The 21,592-nt window shown below is 42.1% G+C and overlaps 1 protein-coding gene across 6 annotated transcripts in view; it reads left to right on the top strand.

Annotated features, from left to right (window-relative positions):
* PEMT (phosphatidylethanolamine N-methyltransferase) overlaps positions 1–20,261 on the top strand; it is a 77,428-nt gene extending 57,167 nt beyond the window's left edge. For 2 of the 6 annotated variants that reach the window (XM_077274316.1, XM_077274315.1), the window contains exons 5-7: positions 3,505–3,616; positions 17,770–17,844; positions 19,619–20,237. In XM_077274316.1, coding sequence (XP_077130431.1) covers positions 3,505–3,616; positions 17,770–17,844; positions 19,619–19,673 — 242 coding nt within the window. In that variant the 3' untranslated portion in view covers positions 19,674–20,237. Of the gene's footprint in view, positions 1–3,504; positions 3,617–17,769; positions 17,845–19,618 lie in introns of all 6 variants that reach the window. The other 4 variants (XM_077274319.1, XM_077274313.1, XM_077274314.1 and 1 more) reach the window with 4 other exon arrangements.
* Positions 20,262–21,592: the final 1,331 nt, after the last annotated feature.

The raw sequence follows: 21,592 nt of genomic DNA, 5'->3' as shown, positions 1-21,592 counted from the left end.
CCCTCTGACTTTCTCCCTCTTTCCCTTTCTCCCCCTCTGCCTTTCCCCCTCTCTCAACCTCTGCCTTTCCCCCCTCTCTCTCTGAACCTTTGCCTTTCTCCATCTCATTTCTCTCCCTTTCCCCCTTTTTTCCCTTTCTCCCCCTTTGCCTTTCCCCTCTCTTTTCCTTTCTCCCCCTCTGCCTTTCCCCCCTCTCTTTCCCTTTCTCCCCCTCTGCTGTTCCCCCCTTTCTCTCTCTTTCCCTTTCTCCCCCTCTGCCTTTCCCCCTCTTTCCCTTTCTCCCCCTCTGCCTTTCCCCCTCTCTCTCTCCCCCTCTGCCTTTCTCCATCTCATTTCTCTCCCTTTTCCCCTCTTTTTCCCTTTTTCGCCCTCTGTCGTTCCTTTCTCTCTCTTTCCCTTTCTCTCCCTCTGCCTTTCTCCCTCTCATTTTTTCTCCCTCTCTCCCCTTTGCCTTTCTCCATCTCATTTTTTTCTTCCCCTCTCCTTTTTCCCCTCTTTTTCCCTTTCTCCCCCTCTGCCTTTCCCCCTCTTTCCCTTTCTCCCCTCTGCCTTTCACCCTCTCTTTCCCTTTCTCCCCCTCTTTCCCCCTCTCTCTTTCTCTTTCTCCCCCTCTTTCCCCCTCTCTCTTTCTCTTTCTCCCCCTCTGCCTTTTCCCCTCTTTCCCTTTCTCCCCCTCTGACTTTCTCCCTCTTTCCCTTTCTCCCCCTCTGCCTTTCTCCCTCTCTCTTTCCCTTTCTCCCCCTCTCTTTCCCTTTCTCCCCCTCTCTTTCCCTTTCTCCCCCTCTCTTTCCCTTTCTCCCCCTCTCTTTCCCTTTCTCCCCCTCTCTTTCCCTTTCTCCCCCTCTGCCTTTCCCCCTCTCTTTCCCTTTCTCTCCCTCTGCCTTTCCCCCTCTCTCTTTCCCTTTCTCCCCCTCTGCCTTTCACCCTCTCTTTCCCTTTCTCCCCCTCTGCTTTTCCCCCTCTCTTTCCCTTTCTCCCACTCTGCCTTTTCCCCTCTCTTTCCCTTTCTCCCCCTCTGACTTTCTCCCTCTTTCCCTTTCTCCCCCTCTGCCTTTCTCCCTCTCTCTTTCCCTTTCTCCCCCTCTGCCTTTCTCCCTCTCTTTCCCTTTCTCCCCCTCTGCCTTTCTCCCTCTCTCTTTCCCTTTCTCCCCCTCTCTTTCCCTTTCTACCCCTCTCTTTCCCTTTCTCCCCCTCTGCCTTTCCCCCTCTCTTTCCCTTTCTCCCCCTCTGCCTTTCCCCCTCTCTTTCCCTTTCTCCCCCTCTGCCTTTCCCCCTCTCTTTCCCTTTCTCCCCCTCTGCCTTCCCCCTCTCTTTCCCTTTCTCCCCCTCTGCCTTCCCCCTCTCTTTCCCTTTCTCCCCCTCTGCCTTTCTCCCTCTTTCCCTTTCTCCCCCTCTGCCTTTCCCCCTCTCTTTCCCTTTCCCCCCCTCTGCCTTTCTCCCTCTCTTTCCCTTTCTCCCCCTCTGCCTTTCCCCCTCTCTTTCCCTTTCTCCCCCTCTGCCTTCCCCCTCTCTTTCCCTTTCTCCCCCTCTGCCTTTCTCCCTCTTTCCCTTTCTCCCCCTCTGCCTTTCCCCCTCTCTTTCCCTTTCCCCCCCTCTGCCTTTCTCCCTCTCTTTCCCTTTCTCCCCCTCTGCCTTTCCCCCTCTCTCTTTCCCTTTCTCCCCCTCTGCCTTTCCCCCTCTTTCCCTTTCCCCCCCTCTGCCTTTCTCCCTCTCTCTTTCCCTTTCTCCCCTCTCTTTCCCTTTCTCCCCCTCTGCCTTTCCCTCTCTCTTTCTCTTTCTCCCCCTCTGCCTTCCCCCTCTCTTTCCCTTTCTCCCCCTCTGCCTTTCTCCCTCTTTCCCTTTCTCCCCCTCTGCTTTTCCCCTCTCTTTCCCTTTCTCCCCCTCTGCCTTTCCCCCTCTCTTTCCCTTTCTCCCCCTCTGCCTTTCCCCTCTTTCCCTTTCTCCCCCTCTGCCTTCCCCCTCTCTTTCCCTTTCTCCCCCTCTGCCTTCCCCCTCTCTTTCCCTTTCTCCCCCTCTGCCTTTCCCCCTCTCTTTCCCTTTCTCCCCCTCTGCCTTTCCCCCTCTCTTTCCCTTTCTCCCCCTCTGCCTTTCCCCCTCTCTTTCCCTTTCTCCCCCTCTGCCTTCCCCCTCTCTTTCCCTTTCTCCCCCTCTGCCTTCCCCCTCTTTCCCTTTCTCCCCCTCTGCCTTTCTCCCTCTCTTTCCCTTTCTCCCCCTCTGCCTTTCCCCCTCTCTTTCCCTTTCTCCCCCTCTGCTTTTCCCCCTCTCTTTCCCTTTCTCCCCCTCTGCCTTTCCCCCCTCTCTTTCCCTTTCTCTCCCTCTGCCTTTTCCCCTCTCATTTCTTTTCCCCCCTCTCTCTCCCTTACCCCTCTCTCTCCCTTTCCCCCTCTCTCTTACTATTCTCCTTTAAGACAGTGAAGTTACACAGAGATTGACGCTCTACGAGGGGTCCGGACTCGGTCCCATCACCCTGGAGTGGACGTCTTTTTGTGATTTTACGTTGTCCCATTTTCAGTAAATTTTTGGGTTATCTGCATTTGTTTTTCTGCTCCCCCTGCCTGCTATTTCTACATCTCTGGTACTACTCAATAGAAATATTGGCTCTTGAGGTTCCAAACAGTTGTGTAGCTCTTATACCCAGCTGTCCTACGCCCCTGATGAGCCAATCTGCTAGATAGCGTCACCACTGTCTATTGGTGTTGTAAGGTATTGCATCTCATCTTCAGTAATTGAGCTGGGCTGCAATATCCGACACAACCTGTAGACAGGGGTGGCGCTGGCTTTGGAAGAAAGCAAATTTTCCAGCGACACCCTCTTTACACATAATTAGCCAGAATAGTGGGATGGAGGGGGGTTAGTAACTATTTTTCTGGGGGAAACTGTGGAGAGATTTGATCAGGAATCACAAACCCATCCTGGGGATGATTCTGCCTCGTCAGCACAGTATTGCATGTCGGTGCATTGTGGCATATAACACCGCGTGTGTAAATATCCCGGAGACCTCATTACTATCCCAACACCATGACCTGTATATATAGACCCCTGACATCTGTAACATTCTCACCGCGCCGCAGAGCGTACGTAATCTAAAATGTCATTGTCGTCTTTTATGTTACGACAGGTTGTTTAATTATCACCCGTGTCCTATGTAACCTGTTAGCATTCTCATTTTAGCCCTTAAAGGGATAGATGATAAATGTACATTTCTGGGACCCCGACACCCCCAGGGTCCCGAAAACAGGAGCCTCGGAGTGACCTGCGTATAGTGATTCCTTCTCCATTCACTTCTATGGGAGCGGTAATATCCATGTGAATGGAGCGCCGGCTGAGCTTGTACATTTCCACTCAATTCATACAGAGGATTCGGAACCCCCATTTTGGAGATTTAGCCTACCAATTAATTTGGTCTTTTGTTACATGGCACCCCATGAGGTTGCTGGTAATTTAATTGGTTGAAGCTGGTTCTAGGGTACAGTACGTTGTACTCAAAACCTTTTTTTCTTCCAGGTGATTACTTTGGAATTCTGATGGAAGAGAAGGTGACCGGCTTCCCATTTAATATAATGGAAAATCCTATGTATTGGGGAAGTACTGCCAATTACTTGGGTCTGGCACTCATGTAAGTATTCGGCACTGCTATGCTCCGACATGGTTACATTTTGCCATCAGCAGGATGCACAGACCGATCGATAAAACTGAAACTCCCAGTGAGGGTCTCGCTAAAAATCTTTTCATCATCGCCCCAATCCTCCTGTACGGTAGCGAAGTCTGGGGTCTTCCAATTACCCTGACTGGTAAAGGTGGGATTCCAGCCCATCAGACGTATTGCACCTGGACTTCTGTAAGCCACTTCTCCAAGTCCACCACAGAACCACCAACAGTATCTGTGGCACGGAGATGGGCACCTTCCCTTCAGGAGACTCTTCAGCTTTATAGAGAAGGTAGAGATCATATACACCCTGATTAATAAAGAGATGTCAGATAGTTTGGTAGATATTTTACAGTTGTATTAGATAAATTTTGGATAGATCCAGATATCTTTTACCCAACAAGTAATATATCTTTTTTTTAAATCAGATATTTTTTTTATTGACAGTAGTCAAGTTGACAAACAGACGCAATTGTGGCAAAAAGGAGAATAAACATGTTTACAAAAAGTTTTTGAAACTGTCCCCCCTCCCTTAAAGCCTCTATAAACAAGAATAGGACAATAGCATACATTGCTTACATAATAAAGCCACATTCCCTTGGAATCAGTTCCTCTCCATCCAAGGTTTTCACACTTTTCCTTTTCTCCATATTAATAACCATATCAGACTGTCTATAGAATTCCTGCAGAGTCGGCGGTACCTCACTCAACCAGTGCCTGGCAATTAGCTTTTATGCAACATACAATAATCTAGCTATGGCCACTTTATGATGATTTGGAACTCGGATCTCTTCCACATATCCCAAAATATATATCACAGGATCGCTTGTGATTGCACAGCCATACGATATTCCAATTGCTTCTCCCACCTCCAACCAGTATGAATTCAATCTCGTACATTGCCATAACATGTGTAGAATACCTGCCCCCTCGGACAGGCACGTAGGACACTCAGAAGTCTGTCTCAGCCCTGCCTTATATAGTCTATCTCTGTGATGTACATGTATTTGCGAAAGTCTACCTGGCTCACTTAATGATAATTGGGGAATATACTCCAAGATATCCTCCCATTTATCCTCCTCTATCCTTCCCAGCTCTTCCTCCCATTTCTCTTTTGCTTTAATAGGGAATCTATTAAGAAAGGTATATAACAAATCCCTATAAATATCCGAGACTTCCCTTTCATTCCTCCCGTTGCACAGACATAGTCCACCAGAATGTCTCTATAAATTCCCACATCAACCGTTTTACTCTGCGCACGATAGGCATGTCTCAACTGTCCATATTGAAACCTACAGGTCTCCTGCAACTCGTAACTCTCCTGCAGTGCCTCAAAGGATAACAGTCCTTGTGCATCCTGAATCTGAGCCATATATTGAATACCCAATGCTTTCCAATTTTTTAATTCCCCCATTTTAATAAATTCAGGTAATATTTAATTGTGCCTTATTGGGGAGAGATTTGTTAAAAGTCCCACTCCCCTTGTCTTTTTAATTGTCTCCCACACCTTTTGAATCAATGTCAAGGTAGGATAAGCCATTCCAAAGTTCCTGAATTCTCCTGCCTCCAATCCCTGAACCAAGGGGTTCCTTCCCACTAACCAGACCTAAATCCGTTGAACCTAACCCAGTCCATTCACCTCTCTCCAACCTCTCATCTGCTGACCCTGCGCTGCCAGAAAATAGAACCAGGGATTCGGAAGGGCCAGTCACTCCCCATCCAAAAAGTAATATATCTAATGTACGGTATGTATGGCCGCTGCATCCTCGCCCAGCTGAGGTGACCATGGACGACGAGGAATCGTAGGAGGAATCTTCTCGTCGTCTTTCTGTCATCATTGTATTTAACCATTGAAAGTCCAGATTGACATATAAGACTATGGAATTCGGAAGGTTCACTATGTTTAAGTGGGTGGGAATACAGCCCCCTGCAGTCAGTCAGATCACAGGAAAAAAAAATCACGGGTGCAGGAATGTGCGTTGCAAAATGAGACAGAAATAGACAACTATACAAACAAATAAATAATAGAACTGGTCAAAGAAAAAAAAATAATGATGTGGGGATAGCATACAACATCATAACCAATCCAATCACTCAAATGGTCAATGTACATAATGTTTTGTGAAGTGGGTGGGGATAGAGCACTTATTTTTAACCAATTTAAATACTAGAATGATCACAACAGAAGATCAGTTATGAAGTGGGTGGGGATGGAACACTAACAGTTCAGATCACAGCAGCGCTTACTGCAGAAGATCAGTTATGAAGTGGGCGGGGATAGAACACTGACAGTTCAAATCACAGCAGCGCTTACTGCAGAAGATCAGTTATGAAGTGGGCGGGGATAGAACACTGACCGTTCAAATCACAGCAGCGCTTACTGCAGAAGATCAGTTATGAAGTGGGCGGGGATGGAACACTAACCGTTCAAATCACAGCATCGCTTACTGCAGAAGATCAGTTATGAAGTGGGCGGGGATGGAACACTAACCGTTCAAATCACAGCATCGCTTACTGCAGAAGATCAGTTATGAAGTGGGCGGGGATGGAACACTAATCGTTCAAATCACAGCATCGCTTACTGCAGAAGATCCGTTATGAAGTGGGCGGGGATAGAACACTAACCGTTCAAATCACAGCTGCGCTTACTGCAGAAGATCAGTTATGAAGTGGGCGGGGATAGAACACTAACCGTTCAAATCACAGCTGCACTTACTGCAGAAGATCAGCTATGAAGTGGGCGGGGATAGAACACTAACCGTTCAAATCACAGCATCGCTTACTGCAGAAGATCAGCTATGAAGTGGGCGGGGATAGAACACTAACAGTTCACATCACAGCATCACTTACTGCAGAAGATCAGCTATGAAGTGGGCGGGGATAGAACACTAACCGTTCAAATCACAGCAGCGCTTACTGCAAAAGATCAGCTATGAAGTGGGCGGGGATAGAACACTAACCGTTCACATCACAGCATTGCTTACTGCAGAAGATCAGTTATGAAGTGGGCGGGGATAGAACACTGACAGTTCACATCACAGCATTGCTTACTGCAGAAGATCAGTTATGAAGTGGGCGGGGATAGAACACTGACAGTTCACATCACAGCATTGCTTACTGCAGAAGATCAGTTATGAAGTGGGCGGGGATAGAACACTGACAGTTCACATCACAGCATTGCTTACTGCAGAAGATCAGTTATGAAGTGGGCGGGGATAGAACAAACAGAAGCGAATCAGATTTTCATCACCTATGAAATCCGTATTCGTAAATCTACCCCAGGTTTAAGGCTGGGAATTTTTTTTTTGCCCTACAGATTATACTTAATGTGTTCTAAAAATGGTGCAGATCATTCCCTCCTGCCTAAAAGTTCTAGAACCGTCTCTATGTCACTGAATGGACTGTTAATAGCCTTGTTCCAAGTTTTCAGCACAGCTGGCGTGCAAGAATCTCTAATTGCAGAAAGTACATTGTATAATTACTGTTCTCATTAGCCGATTATGAGCTGATTTAATGTATATCACCAACCAGTTACAGTAACATGGCCCCGTAACATAAGGGACATGGCAAGTTGCTCTCTGATAGGCTGTTGTATAATAAATTAATGTCTTGTAACCACGCTCGGCCTTCAGGGACCGAGCACAGTTAGTCAATTAGCGCAGCCATGTAAATTTGTTCTTGTTTGCATAAATAAATCAAGGACCTGATAGAAGATGTATTAGTAAAATCAGGCCTTAGCTGACAGCTGTCCGCAAGGAAATCGGCCTAGAATGAAATCTGGAGTGGCGCCAAGCTGTAATAACGGTATACAAGGTCTGTTTCATGAACCCTTTTGCCAGAAATGTTATTTCATGAAAGTGTATCAAATGTATCTCAAGGGTATGTAGGAATATTATGATGCCGCCCTGCCAAGATCCGTTTGACGTTTTTGGTTGGACGTCAACTAAAAGAAGAAAAATCACAACAGACGCAGTGAAGAACGGACCCATCAAGTGCATTGACAACACCAGTGGTGAACCAGTGATTGGCATCATCACCTTACGGCCCTGTTTTTTTTTTCTGTAACAATGTCTTGGCCCCCAGGCCGACCTTGACAGCGATATTGAATCTAGTAATTTCCCCTAATATCAATCTTGGATTTAATAGATAATGTGGGTAAGGCCTAAAGCTGGGTTTGTCCTAAACTATAACATATAGCCCTATAGACAAATTCTGTCATCGTATCACCGACAATTAATAACTACCGTATATACTCGAGTATAAGCCGACCCCCCTAATTTTGATACAAAAAACTGGGAAAACTTAATGACTCGAGTATAAGCCTAGGGTGGAAAATGCAGCAGCTACCGGTGAATGTCAAAAGTAAAAATAGATACCAATAAAAGTAAAATTAATTGAGACTTCAGTAGGTTAAGTGTTTTTGAATATCCATATTGCATCAGGAGCCCCATATACTGCTCCATACAGTTTATGATGGCCCCATAAGATGCTCCATATTAAAATATGCCCCATATAGTCCTGCATAAAGGTTAATAATGGCCCCATAAGATGCTCCATAGACACATTTGCCCAATATAATGCTGCACAAATGCTGATTATGGCCCCATAAGATGCTCCATAAAGATATTTGCCCCATATAGTGCTGCACAAACCTTTATTATGGCCCTATAAAGGTACCTTCACACGAAGCGACGCTGCAGCGATAGCGACAACGATGCCGATCGCTGCAGCGTCGCTGTTTGATCGCTGGGGAGCTGTCACACAGACCGCTCTCCAGCGACCAACGATGCCGAGGCCCCCGGGTAACCAGGGTAAACATCGGGTTGCTAAGCGCAGGGCCGCACTTAGTAACCCGATGTTTACCCTGGTTACCAGCGTAAAAGTAAAAAAAACAAACAGTACATGCTCACCTGCGCGTCCCCCAGCGTCTGCTTCCTGACACTGACTGAGCTCCGGCCCTAACAGCACAGCGGTGACGTCACCGCTCTGCTTTCACTTTCACTTTAGGGCCGGCGCTCAGTCAGTGTCAGGAAGCAGAGGCTGGGGGACGCGCAGGTGAGCATGTACTGTTTGTTTTTTTTACTTTTACGCTGGTAACCAGGGTAAACATCGGGTTACTAAGTGCGGCCCTGCGCTTGGTAACCCGATGTTTACCCTGGTTACCAGTGTAAAACATCGCTGGTATCGTTGCTTTTGCTTTCAAACACAACGATACACAGCGATCGGACGACCAAATAAAGTTCTGGACTTTATTCAGCGACCAGCGACATCACAGCAGGATCCTGATCGCTGCTGCGTGTCAAACGAAACGATATCGCTAGCGAGGACGCTGCAACGTCACGGATCGCTAGCGATGTCGTTTCGTGTGAAGGTACCTTAAGATGCTCCATACAGACACTTGCCCCCTATATACCCTAGTGCCCTACAAACGTTAATTATGGCCCCATACAGACACTTGCCCCATATAGTGCTGCACAAACGTTATGGCCCCATATAGTGCTGCACAAACGTTATGGCCCCATAGATGCCCCATACAGAGACTTGCCCCATATAGTGCTGCACAAACGTTATGGCCCCCATATAGTGCTGCACAAACATTATGGCCCCATATAGTGCTGCACAAACATTTTGGCCCCATATAGTGCTGCACAAACATTATGGCCCCCATATAGTGCTGCACAAATGTTATAGCCCCATATAGTGCTGCACAAATGTTATGGCCCCATATAGTGCTGCACAAATGTTATGGCCCCATATAATGCTGCACAAACTTTATGGCCCCCATATAATGCTGCACAAATGTTATGGCCCCATATAGTGCTGCACAAATGTTATGGCCCCCATATAGTGCTGCACAAACTTTATGGCCCCATATAATGCTGCACAAATGTTATGGCCCCATATAGTGCTGCACAAACTTTATGGCCCCATATAATGCTGCACAAATGTTATGGCCCCATATAATGCTGCACAAATGTTATGGCCCCATATAGTGCTGCACAAATGTTATGGCTCCATACAGACACTTGCCCCATTTGCTGCGATAAAAAAAAATAAATCACATACTCACCTCTCCGTCGCTCAGGCCCCCGGCACTTTCAATAGTAACCTGCAGTGCACCTCGTTCCAGCGCCACTCCATGCTCAGCACTGACGTTCAGCAGAGGGCGCGCACTAACCACGTCATCGCGCCCTCTGACCTGAGCGTCACTGCTGAAGACAGAGCGGCGCCCGGAACGAGGAAAGGTGACTATCGCGCAGCGCTGCGCTCCCCTCCCATATACTCACCTGCTCCTGGCGCTGTGCAGTCCCTGCTTCCCCGACGCCACAGCTTCTAACTGTACTGAGCAGTCACTGTTTCCGGTCAATACAGTAATGAATATGCGGCTCCACCTCTATGGGAGGTGGAGCTGCATATTCATTACCATAATGAGCGGTACCATGTGACCGCTCAGTACAGGAAGAAGCTGAAGCTGCTGCTGCCGGCGCCGGGGAAGCCAGAGACCTGCAGGGACCGCGCCTGGACTAGGTGAGTATTTTTAGACAGCCCCCGCTCCCCCTCCCCTGCCGACCCCTGGGTATGACTCGAGTATAAGCCGAGAGGGGGACTTTCAGCCCAAAAAAGTGGGCTGAAAATCTCGGCTTATACTCGAGTATATACGGTACCTTTAAAGGAGTCACCGCTATTTAACAAAAAATGTGGTTCTTGTTTCTGTAAGGAGTAGGGAAAGGCCTGGCCATTTGTCTTAGTCCTACGTTCAGTGGCAATTCCTTCTTGAACTGAAGACCTGAGTAATTGTCAGACTGGTTGCTATAGACTCGCTCCCAGACAAGTGAATTGGATAGACTGTAGTTATGGTATTTTCTTAATTACCAGACTGTTAGACGTTAAATTATGATGTTATATGTCCCTTTAATTACTAAATTCTCTAAAGAGTTCTTCACATTTTCTAGAAAGTGCATAAAAGAGGTTCTAACATCAGTAAGTAGTAGGGTAAGGCCTGACTGGGCTCCTAACAAGTCCCCCTTGACCATGTTTTATTTATGTAAAGGCCTTTCAGCTCACTCTCGAGTCTTGGCGACTTGATGGATGAACAATCTGTAGAAAGATGGACCTTGAGCAAGCTTCGATAGGTCCACCAGGTTTTCTCCACCGTTATCTTGATAGTATCAAGCCATCAGTTTCTGGTCTTCCGATTTGCCTTGTTCCTTCTCTTCATCCGACAATGATGTCCTTCTGCCGTGATCGCTCTCTTCGTATGATGTGTCCAAAGTAGGCAAGTCGTAGCTTGGTGATTCTTGCTTCGAGTGACATGTCTGGCTTGACTTCTTCCACTATTCGTGGTATTGATAGCATCCATCTCCAACGCCACAATTCAAAGACGTTGATTCTTCTTCTGTCTTGTCTCTTTATCGTCCAGCCAGTGAAATGTTCCTCGATGTGAAGACCTTGTCCAGTAACTTAATTGTTGATTTGCCCATAGGTATTCTCCTACTGACTTCCAATGTCATCACTGTATCTTTAGTGATCATTGATACGAGTAGGTTGAAGTCCTTTACAACTTCTAGTTCATCGTCGTCCATCTCGAATGTGTCCCGTTCGTACCTAGCAGTGGTGAATACCTGGGTCTTCCTTGTGTTGAGTAGCAGTCCCATGTTCGAGCTTTTCATCTTCATGTAATAAGTCCTTCATTCCATCTACGCTTGTTTACTGGCTTAATAATCTGATTTTTTTTGCTGGAGAAACCCTTTTTTACTGAATTTTTGCTGTTCAGCCTTCCAAAGACAGTTCAACGTCTGTCCACAAGTTGTGTGCGATAACACAGCTGAGCCCTGTTCCGTATTGTTTTTGGGACAAATGTCCTAGTAAACTGAACTCCATCACCCCAGTCATTTTCTTTCCTCCAGCTCTGGATGGGTTTGGAATCTCGGGTTAATGGCAGGTTAAGAACCTTGTAATTTTTGGGGAGGATTCTGAACTCCTAGACCTGTGAAACAGCAGGTTCCATTGTGTGGGATCTTCTTGTACCCATCATTTATGCAGGAAACCTCTACGAAGATGCGGATCAAGGAGTTTACCTGTCCTACTCTCGGCACTTAAGTAGCAAAAAACGTCCTGTGGGACAATGGTGATTTAAGCAGCAAAGTTATAAAACCCTTAATTACAAATAAACATTGTAAAAAGAAAAAAAATAGACAAAAATGAAGAACCAACCTTTAAAGGGAACGTTTTATTGAGACCTGACCCATTATGGGGTGAAAATGCTGCTCCTTCAAGTGCCAAAAAATGGTACTGAAAAGTAGCTTTTTCATGTTTACCCTCTCGCATGATGCTTCCTGGAAATGTACTTGAGAAACAGGAAGAGTCCTATTGCTATGGAGTCACTTGGGCGGAGCTTAATTAAAGGGGTCGTATCGAACTACCTGGATCCCATAATTTAGCCAATATTTGGATCTTAAGTCCCACGCTCTTTCTTACCTGCATGGCAGAAGTCGCGATGATGTTTCGTATAAAGGAATATTTAAGCATGAAAAATCCTTTATCCCTTTTAAGGAGGATGTATCGTACAAGAATAAATAAAGCTTCCTTCTTCCAAAAACAGCACCACCTCTCAGCTTCATTGGATTAACCAGTGCAGTGCTGGAATACCGCACACAACCTGTAGACAGGGGTGGTGCCGTTTTTTGGAGAAAGCCATTATTTTAATCACGGACCACCTCTTTTAAGTTCACTCATCTTTTACATTAGAGCATGAAAAATTAGCTTTTTGTCCATAATGGAAATTAAAAAAAAAAGAAAGAAATAATACCGCAAAGTACTTCTTCAATAAAGCTTTTATTGAGCTAAAAGTAGATGAAACGCTCAGGACCATTGCATTGAAGTCGAGGACAGATACGTTTGCAGAGGATAGAAGAAGGTCATCCAGGTGGGCGGATGTTGTACAATAAAGCCGAAATCTACCTCATTACGGCGGAAAAATATCAGGACGATCGTCTCTTTCACTGCAGCAAGACATCAAAGCGGTCTCGCTTTATAGGCGCATGCTGGGAAAGGGTTAAACCCGTCGATCCCCTTTGAATCCAGCAGCCATTTTTTTTTGTGTGTCCAGCTTTGGGTCACAGATGAAAGTTTTGGTTCTTCTGAGCTCCTCCGGAGTAAAATGAGTAATGCACGACACGGATGGTTCCCAGAAAAGATTATTCCTCGGGGGAGCGGGGTGAGAACAAGGGAAGGAGCGAACTTTCGGCCATTTGATTCATAACCTCATTACCTTTTGAAGAATCGGCGCACGGCTTCATCTTTCCGTAGAAAAACGAAGGTTCTAAAAATACTCTAAATGTCAGACGGGCGGTGCGATACTTCACAGCAGCGGAACGAGAATGTGCGAGAAGCCGCGTCCGTCCGTGGAGACGCGGGGATCAAGCCTGGACTTTAAAACCATAACTATTAATAATCTGCACATCTGGGTCTTTGCGAAACGCCAAAAATTAAAACAAGCGACCCTCATTCATCTGGTTTTGGTTATAAAGTCCCTTTACCTGCGCCATTTTATTTCCACAGTAATCCCTGCAGCCATTTTTATATGGGAGAGAGCTATAAAAACGAAAGTTGTGCGACAACCTAATATCTAAAAGTATTCAAGTCATGAAATAACGCATCGCTATTGTACGAGGGGAGGGCTGGGATCTGATGTCACTGCGAATCCGGTGTATCACCTCTTCGTGATGGACGTCGTGACACTTGGGACTCAGACTTCCCTCCAGAAATTTGGCGGCTAGAAATAAAAATAGCGCTCACCGCTCATCTACGGTGATGAATATTTCCCACAGCTGTAAATCAAGGACTCGATCACGCTGCATGGCAGTATAGACATTAATATAATCACTCTCCCGGAGGCCTCTAAAGTGAAAAATCTCTGCGGAAGTCTGGAGGCAACGTTCTCGGATTTTGCCTTCACATCTAAATGTATCTTTGCTAAAAGAAAAAAAACCCATGTCGTGTAACAATATAAGTACTATAATACAGCGCCTTTATACAAAAGTATAACTGCTATAATACTGCCCCTATGTACAGGAATATACCTACTATAATACTGCCCCTATGTACAAGAATATAACTACTATAATACTGCCCCCTGTGTACAAGAATATAACTACTATAATACTGCCCCCTATGTACAAGAATATAACTACTATAATACTGCTCCTATGTACAAGAATATAACTACTATAATACTGCCCCTATGTACAAGAATATAACTACTATAATACTGCCCCTATGTACAAGAATATAACTACTATAATACTGCCCCCTATGTACAAGAATATAACTACTATAATACTGCTTCTATGTACAAGAATATAACTACTATAATACTGCCCCTATGTACAAGAATATAACTACTATAATACTGCCCCTATATAAAAGAATATAACTACTATAATACTGCTCCTATATACAAGAATATAACTACTATAATACTGCTCCTATGTACAAGAATATAACTACTATAATACTGCCCCTATGTACAAGAATATAACTACTATAATACTGCCCCTATATACAAGAATATAACTACTATAATACTGCTCCTATGTATAAGAATATAACTACTATAATACTGCCCCCTATGTACAAGAATATAACTACTATAATACTACCCCCTATGTACAAGAATATAACTACTATAATACTGCTCCTATGTACAAGAATATAACTACTATAATACTGCCCCTATGTACAAGAATATAACTACTATAATACTGCCCCCTATGTACAAGAATATAACTACTATAATACTGCTTCTATGTACAAGAATATAACTACTATAATACTGCCCCTATGTACAAGAATATAACTACTATAATACTGCCCCTATATACAAGAATATACTATAATACTGCTCCTATATACAAGAATATAACTACTATAATACTGCTCCTATGTACAAGAATATAACTACTATAATACTGCCCCTATGTACAAGAATATAACTACTATAATACTGCTTCTATGTACAAGAATATAACTACTATAATACTGCCCCCTGTGTACAAGAATATAACTACTATATTACTGCCCCTATGTACAGGAATATAACTACTATAATACTGCTCCTATGTACAAGAATATAACTACTATAATACTGCTCCTATGTACAAGAATATAACTACTATAATACTGCTCCCTATGTACAAGAATATAACTACTATAATACTGCCCCTATGTACAAGAATATAACTACTATAATACTGCTCCTATGTACAAGAATATAACTACTATAATACTGCTCCTATGTACAAGAATATAACTACTATAATACTGCCCCTATGTACAAGAATATAACTACTATAACACTGCCCCCTATGTACCAGAATATAACTACTATAATACTGCTCCCCATGTACAAGAATATAACTACTATAATACTGCCCCCTATGTACAAGAATATAACTACTATAATACAGCTCCTATGTACAAGAATATAACTACTATAATACTTCTCCCTATGTACAGGAATGTAACTACTATAATACTGCCCCTATGTACAAGAATATAACTACTATAATACTGCTCCTATGTACAAGAATAACTACTATAATACTGCCCCCTGTGTACAAGAATATAACTACTATAATACTGCCCCTATGTACAAGAATATAACTACTATAACACTGCCCCCTATGTACCAGAATATAACTACTATAATACTGCTCCCTATGTACAAGAATATAACTACTATTATACTGCTCCTATGTACAAGAATATAACTACTATTATACTGCTCCTATGTACAAGAATATAACTACTATAATACTGCCCTCTATGTACAAGAATATAGCTACTATAATACTGCTCCTATGTACAAGAATATAGCTACTATAATACTGCTCCTGTGTACAAGAATATAACTACTATAATACTGCCCCTATGTACAAGAATATAACTACTATAATACTGCTCCTATGTACAAGAATATAACTACTATAATACTGCCCCTATGTACAAGAATATAACTACTATAATACTGCTCCTATGTACAAGAATATAACTACTATAATACTGCCCCCTATATACCAGAATATAACTACTATAATACTGCTCCTATGTACAAGAATATAACTACTATAATACTGCCCTCTATGTACAAGAATATAACTACTATAATACTGCTCCTATGTACAAGAATATAACTACTATAATACTGCTCCTATGTACAAGAATATAACTACTATAATACTGCCCCATGTACAAGAATATAACTACTATAATACTGCTCCTATGTACAAGAATATAACTACTATAATACTTCCCCTATGTACAAGAATATAACTACTATAATACTGCTCCTATGTACAAGAATATAACTACTATAATACTGCCCCTATGTACAAGAATATAACTACTATAATACTGCCCCTATGTACAAGAATATAACTACTATAATACTGCTCCTATGTACAAGAATATAACTACTATAATACTGCTCCTATGTACAAGAATATAACTACTATAATACTGCCCCTATGTACAAGAATATAACTACTATAATACTGCTCCTATGTACAAGAATATAACTACTATAATACTGCTCCTATGTACAAGAATATAACTACTATAATACTGCCCCCTATATACCAGAATATAACTACTATAATACTGCTCCTATGTACAAGAATATAACTACTATAATACTGCCCTCTATGTACAAGAATATAACTACTATAATACTGCTCCTATGTACAAGAATATAACTACTATAATACTGCTCCTATGTACAAGAATATAACTACTATAATACTGCCCCATGTACAAGAATATAACTACTATAATACTGCTCCTATGTACAAGAATATAACTACTATAATACTTCCCCTATGTACAAGAATATAACTACTATAATACTGCTCCTATGTACAAGAATATAACTACTATAATACTGCCCCTATGTACAAGAATATAACTACTATAATACTGCCCCTATGTACAAGAATATAACTACTATAATACTGCTCCTATGTACAAGAATATAACTACTATAATACTGCTCCTATGTACAAGAATATAACTACTATAATACTGCCCCTATGTACAAGAATATAACTACTATAATACTGCTCCTATGTACAAGAATATAACTACTATAATACTGCTCCTATGTACAAGAATATAACTACTATAATACTGCCCCTATGTACAAGAATATAACTACTATAATACTGCCCCCTATGTACAAGAATATAACTCCTATAATACTGCTCCTATGTACAAGAATATAACTACTATAATACTTCTCATATGTACAAGAATATAACTATTATAATACTGCCCCCTATGTACAAGAATATAACTACTATAATACTGCTCCTATGTACAAGAATATAACTACTATAATACTGCCCCTATGTATAAGAATATAACTACTATAATACTGCTCCTATGTACAAGAATATAACTACTATAATACTGCTCCTGTGTACAAGAATATCACTACTATAATACTGCCCCTATGTACAAGAATATCACTACTATAATACTGCCCCTATGTACAAGAATATAACTACTATAATACTGCTCCTATGTACAAGAATATAACTACTATAATACTGCTCCTATGTACAAGAATATCACTACTATAATACTGCCCCTATGTACAAGAATATCACTACTATAATACTGCCCCTATGTACAAGAATATAACTACTATAATACTGCTCCTATGTACAAGAATATAACTACTATAATACTGCCCCTATGTACAAGAATATAACTCCTATAATACTGCCCCTATGTATAAGAATATAACTACTATAATACTGCCCCTATGTACAAGAATATAACTACTATAATACTGCCCCCTATGTACAAGAATATAACTACTATAATACTGCCTCTATGTACAAGAATATAACTACTATAATACTGCTCCTATGTACAAGAATATAACTACTATAATACTGCTCCTATGTACAAGAATATCACTACTATAATACTGCCCCCTCTCTGCTGTGCATATTATGCAGTAGATGTTTGGTATTGGGTGCTGGTTTATTGGAAGAAGAGTTGATGGCCGCTTTTCACCCCCTCTTTTACTCTCTCTTGTTGTTTTTGTTTTACCCCAGGAACTCCAGCCCCGCTGGCCTCATCCTCACCGCTGTGGTCGCCGTGTGCTACAAAGTCGCCATCCTATTTGAAGGGTAGGTGATATCTAGTGTTCCTGGTTGGAGTATACACATTTCTTCCCACCTTTCCGTTCACTACTACTTACTACTGCTGTACTCGTATGGTTCTGCTCATCTTTTTCGACCTGTTCATGAACGTAATTCCAAGATTGCAGTTTAGACTGACACATCTTTAGGGGGAGTAATAGGTAAGAAAAAATGGGCCAAAACATAAAAGATAGCTGCCAATCCTGATACTTTGTGTTGACTGCTGCCAGATTATCTGCTTTTCCAGATTATTGGATGCTGGATTATAGGATTTTCACTGTATATTTTTAGCAGCCTCAAGCGAATTACGTTTTTGTTATTTTGCAATTTTCATCTATTTTTGGCGCTCTTTCATTCCACCACCGGCCGATATGACGACGTCTTAAGTGAGAGCAGAGGAAAAATAGATTAGGCAAATAGGGGCAATTATGTAATTTGAGGAATGGCATATATATTTCTCTCATCCTTGGGATGGCGGTATATATGGTTCTCTCATCCTTGGGATGGCGGTATATATGGTTCTCTCATCCTTGGGATGGCGGTATATATGGTTGTCTCATCCTTGGGATGGTGGTATGTATGGTTCTCTCATCCTTGGGATGGCGGTATATATGGTTGTCTCATCCTTGGGATGGTGGTATGTATGGTTCTCTCATCCTTGGGATGGCGGTATATATGGTTGTCTCATCCTTGGGATGGTGGTATGTATGGTTCTCTCATCCTTGGGATGGCGGTATATATGGTTCTCTCATCCATGGGATGGCGGTATATATGGTTCTGTTATACATGGGATGGCGGTATATATGGTTCTGTTATACATGGGATGGCGGTATATATGGTTCTGTTATACATGGGATGGCGGTATATATGGTTCTGTTATACATGGGATGGCGGTATATATGGTTCTGTTATACATGGGATGGCGGTATATATGGTTCTGTTATACATGGGATGGCGGTATGTATGGTTCTGTTATACATGGGATGTCGGTGTATATGGTTCTGTCATCCATGGGATGGCGGTATATATGGTTCTGTCATCCATGGGATGGCGGTATGTATGGTTCTGTCATCCATGGGATGGCGGTATGTATGGTTCTGTCATCCATGGGATGGCGGTATGTATGGTTCTGTCATCCATGGGATGGCCATATGTATGGTTCTGTCACCCATGGGATGGCAGTATGTATGGCTCTGTTATACATGGGGTGGCGGTATATATGGTTCTGTCACCCATGGGATGGCCATTGGATGGCGGTATGTATGGTTCTGTTATACATGGGATGGCGGTATGTATGGTTCTGTTATACATGGGATGGCGGTATGTATGGTTCTGTTATACATGGGATGGCGGTATGTATGGTTCTGTTATACATGGGATGGCGGTATATATGGTTCTGTCATCCATGGGATGGCAGTATGTATGGTTCTGTTATACATGGGATGGCGGTATATATGGTTCTGTTATCCATGGGATGGCAGTATGTATGGTTCTGTTATACATGGGATGGCGGTATATATGGTTCTGTTATCCATGGGATGGCGGTATGTATGGTTCTGTTATACATGGGATGGCGGTATGTATGGTTCTGTTATACATGGGATGGCGGTATGTATGGTTCTGTCATCTATGGGCCGGTCGCTTATCAGTGAAATATGTATTTCTGTCCACAATGGTTGTTTTTGTGTCCGTTATTAATGGTTTGGTCAGTATTGTAAATTGCGATGTTTCTGACGTTGTCTCTTCGCTTCTTCTGTTACAGCCCGTTTACTGAAAAGATTTACAGGAACAAAGCGAAGACCAAGAAATACCGCTAATGGTGTCTGATTGTATAGTGTTATCCAGCACATGGACCTGTGACCGGGACAGCGGGCCGTGCTGAGCTAGATATATACCGCCAGGTACCCGAATAAGATGTCGAGATTTAAACAGTATTAAATATTAAAAGCCTCACGGGAACAGCGACCACACTGAGCCCCCAACACCCCTGCCCGGGGCCGCCAGCCCCTCATACCTCATTACTGTCGCTGTACCCATTGTGGGTGGACCCAACATGGCCGCCTTTATGACTTTTATTATGCTGCATGAACATGAATCCGTTTTTACTGTTCTTGGACCATAGATAGGACATTGTGTCTCATTTTATGCATTTTACCAAGATGGAGAAGTAAAAAAAAAAAAATAAACTTTTATAAATAAAAATTATTCATCTTGTCACTGACGAGAGAAATCGTATTCCGTCTGCTGATTATCTAATTTCACGTTTAGACTTTCCAGGGTAATTAGAGTAATGTTCCCCGAGCTGCAGCACATTGTGTCAGGTAATTATAGTGCGCGGGAAGAAAAATAATATAACGTATAATTGTCCTGTGTGATTACTGCCCCAGCGAGAGGCACAGAGCCTGCGGACCTCAGTCATACCGCCAACCCCCATATATACCACCGCCACCCATAGCAGTATTATATTATAGTAGTTATATCCGTGTACATAGGGGCAGTATTATAGTAGTTATATTCTTATACATAGGAGCAGTATTATAGTAGTTATATTCTTGTACATAGGAGCAGTATTATAGTAGTTATATTCTTGTACATAGGGGCAGTATTATAGTAGTTATATTCTTGTACATAGGGGCAGTATTATAGTAGTTATATTCTTGTACATAGGGGCAGTATTATAGTAGTTATATTCTTGTACATAGGGGCAGTATTATAGTAGTTATATTCTTGTACATAGGAGCAGTATTATAGTAGTTATATTCTTGTACATAGGAGCAGTATTATAGTAGTTATATTCTTGTACATAGGAGCAGTATTGTAGTAGTTATATTCTTGTACATAGGAGCAGTATTATAGTAGTTATATTCTTGTACATAGGAGCAGTATTATAGTAGTTGTATTCTTCTACATAGGGGCAGTATTATAGTAGTTATATTCTTGTACATAGGAGCAGTATTATAGTAGTTATATTCTTGTACATAGGGGCAGTATTATAGTAGTTGTATTCTTCTACATAGGGGCAGTATTATAGTAGTTATATTCTTGTACATAGGAGCAGTATTATAGTAGTTATATTCTTGTACATGGGGCAGTATTATAGTAGTTATATTCTTGTACATAGGAGCAGTATTATAGTAGTTATATTCTTGTACATAGGAGCAGTATTATAGTAGTTATATTCTTGTACATAGGGGCAGTATTATAGTAGTTATATTCTTGTATATAGGAGCAGTATTATAGTAGTTATATTCTTGTACATAGGGGCAGTATTATAGTAGTTTTATTCTTGTACATAGGGGCAGTATTATAGTAGTTATATTCTTGTACATAGGGGCAGTATTATAGTAGTTATACTCTTGTACATAGGAGCAGTATTATAGTAGTTATATTCTTGTACATAGGGGCAGTATTATAGTAGTTATATACTTGTACATAGGGGCAGTGTTATAGTAGTTATATTCTTGTACATAGGAGCAGTATTATAGTAGTTATATTCTTGTACATAGGAGCAGTATTATAGTAGTTATATTCTTGTACATAGGAGCAGTATTATAGTAGTTATATTCTTGTACATAGGAGCAGTATTATAGTAGTTATATTCTTGTACATAGGAGCAGTATTATAGTAGTTATATTCTTGTACATAGGAGCAGTATTATAGTAGTTATATTCTTGTACATAGGAGCAGTATTATAGTAGTTATATTCTTGTATATAGGGGGCAGTATTATAGTAGTT

Source organism: Ranitomeya variabilis, chromosome 7 (genome assembly GCF_051348905.1).
Source record: "Ranitomeya variabilis isolate aRanVar5 chromosome 7, aRanVar5.hap1, whole genome shotgun sequence".
In the NCBI taxonomy this organism is placed as follows: Eukaryota; Metazoa; Chordata; class Amphibia; order Anura; family Dendrobatidae; genus Ranitomeya; species Ranitomeya variabilis.
Note: the sequence above shows the minus strand (reverse complement) of the source record. Positions and strands in the feature narration are given on the sequence as shown.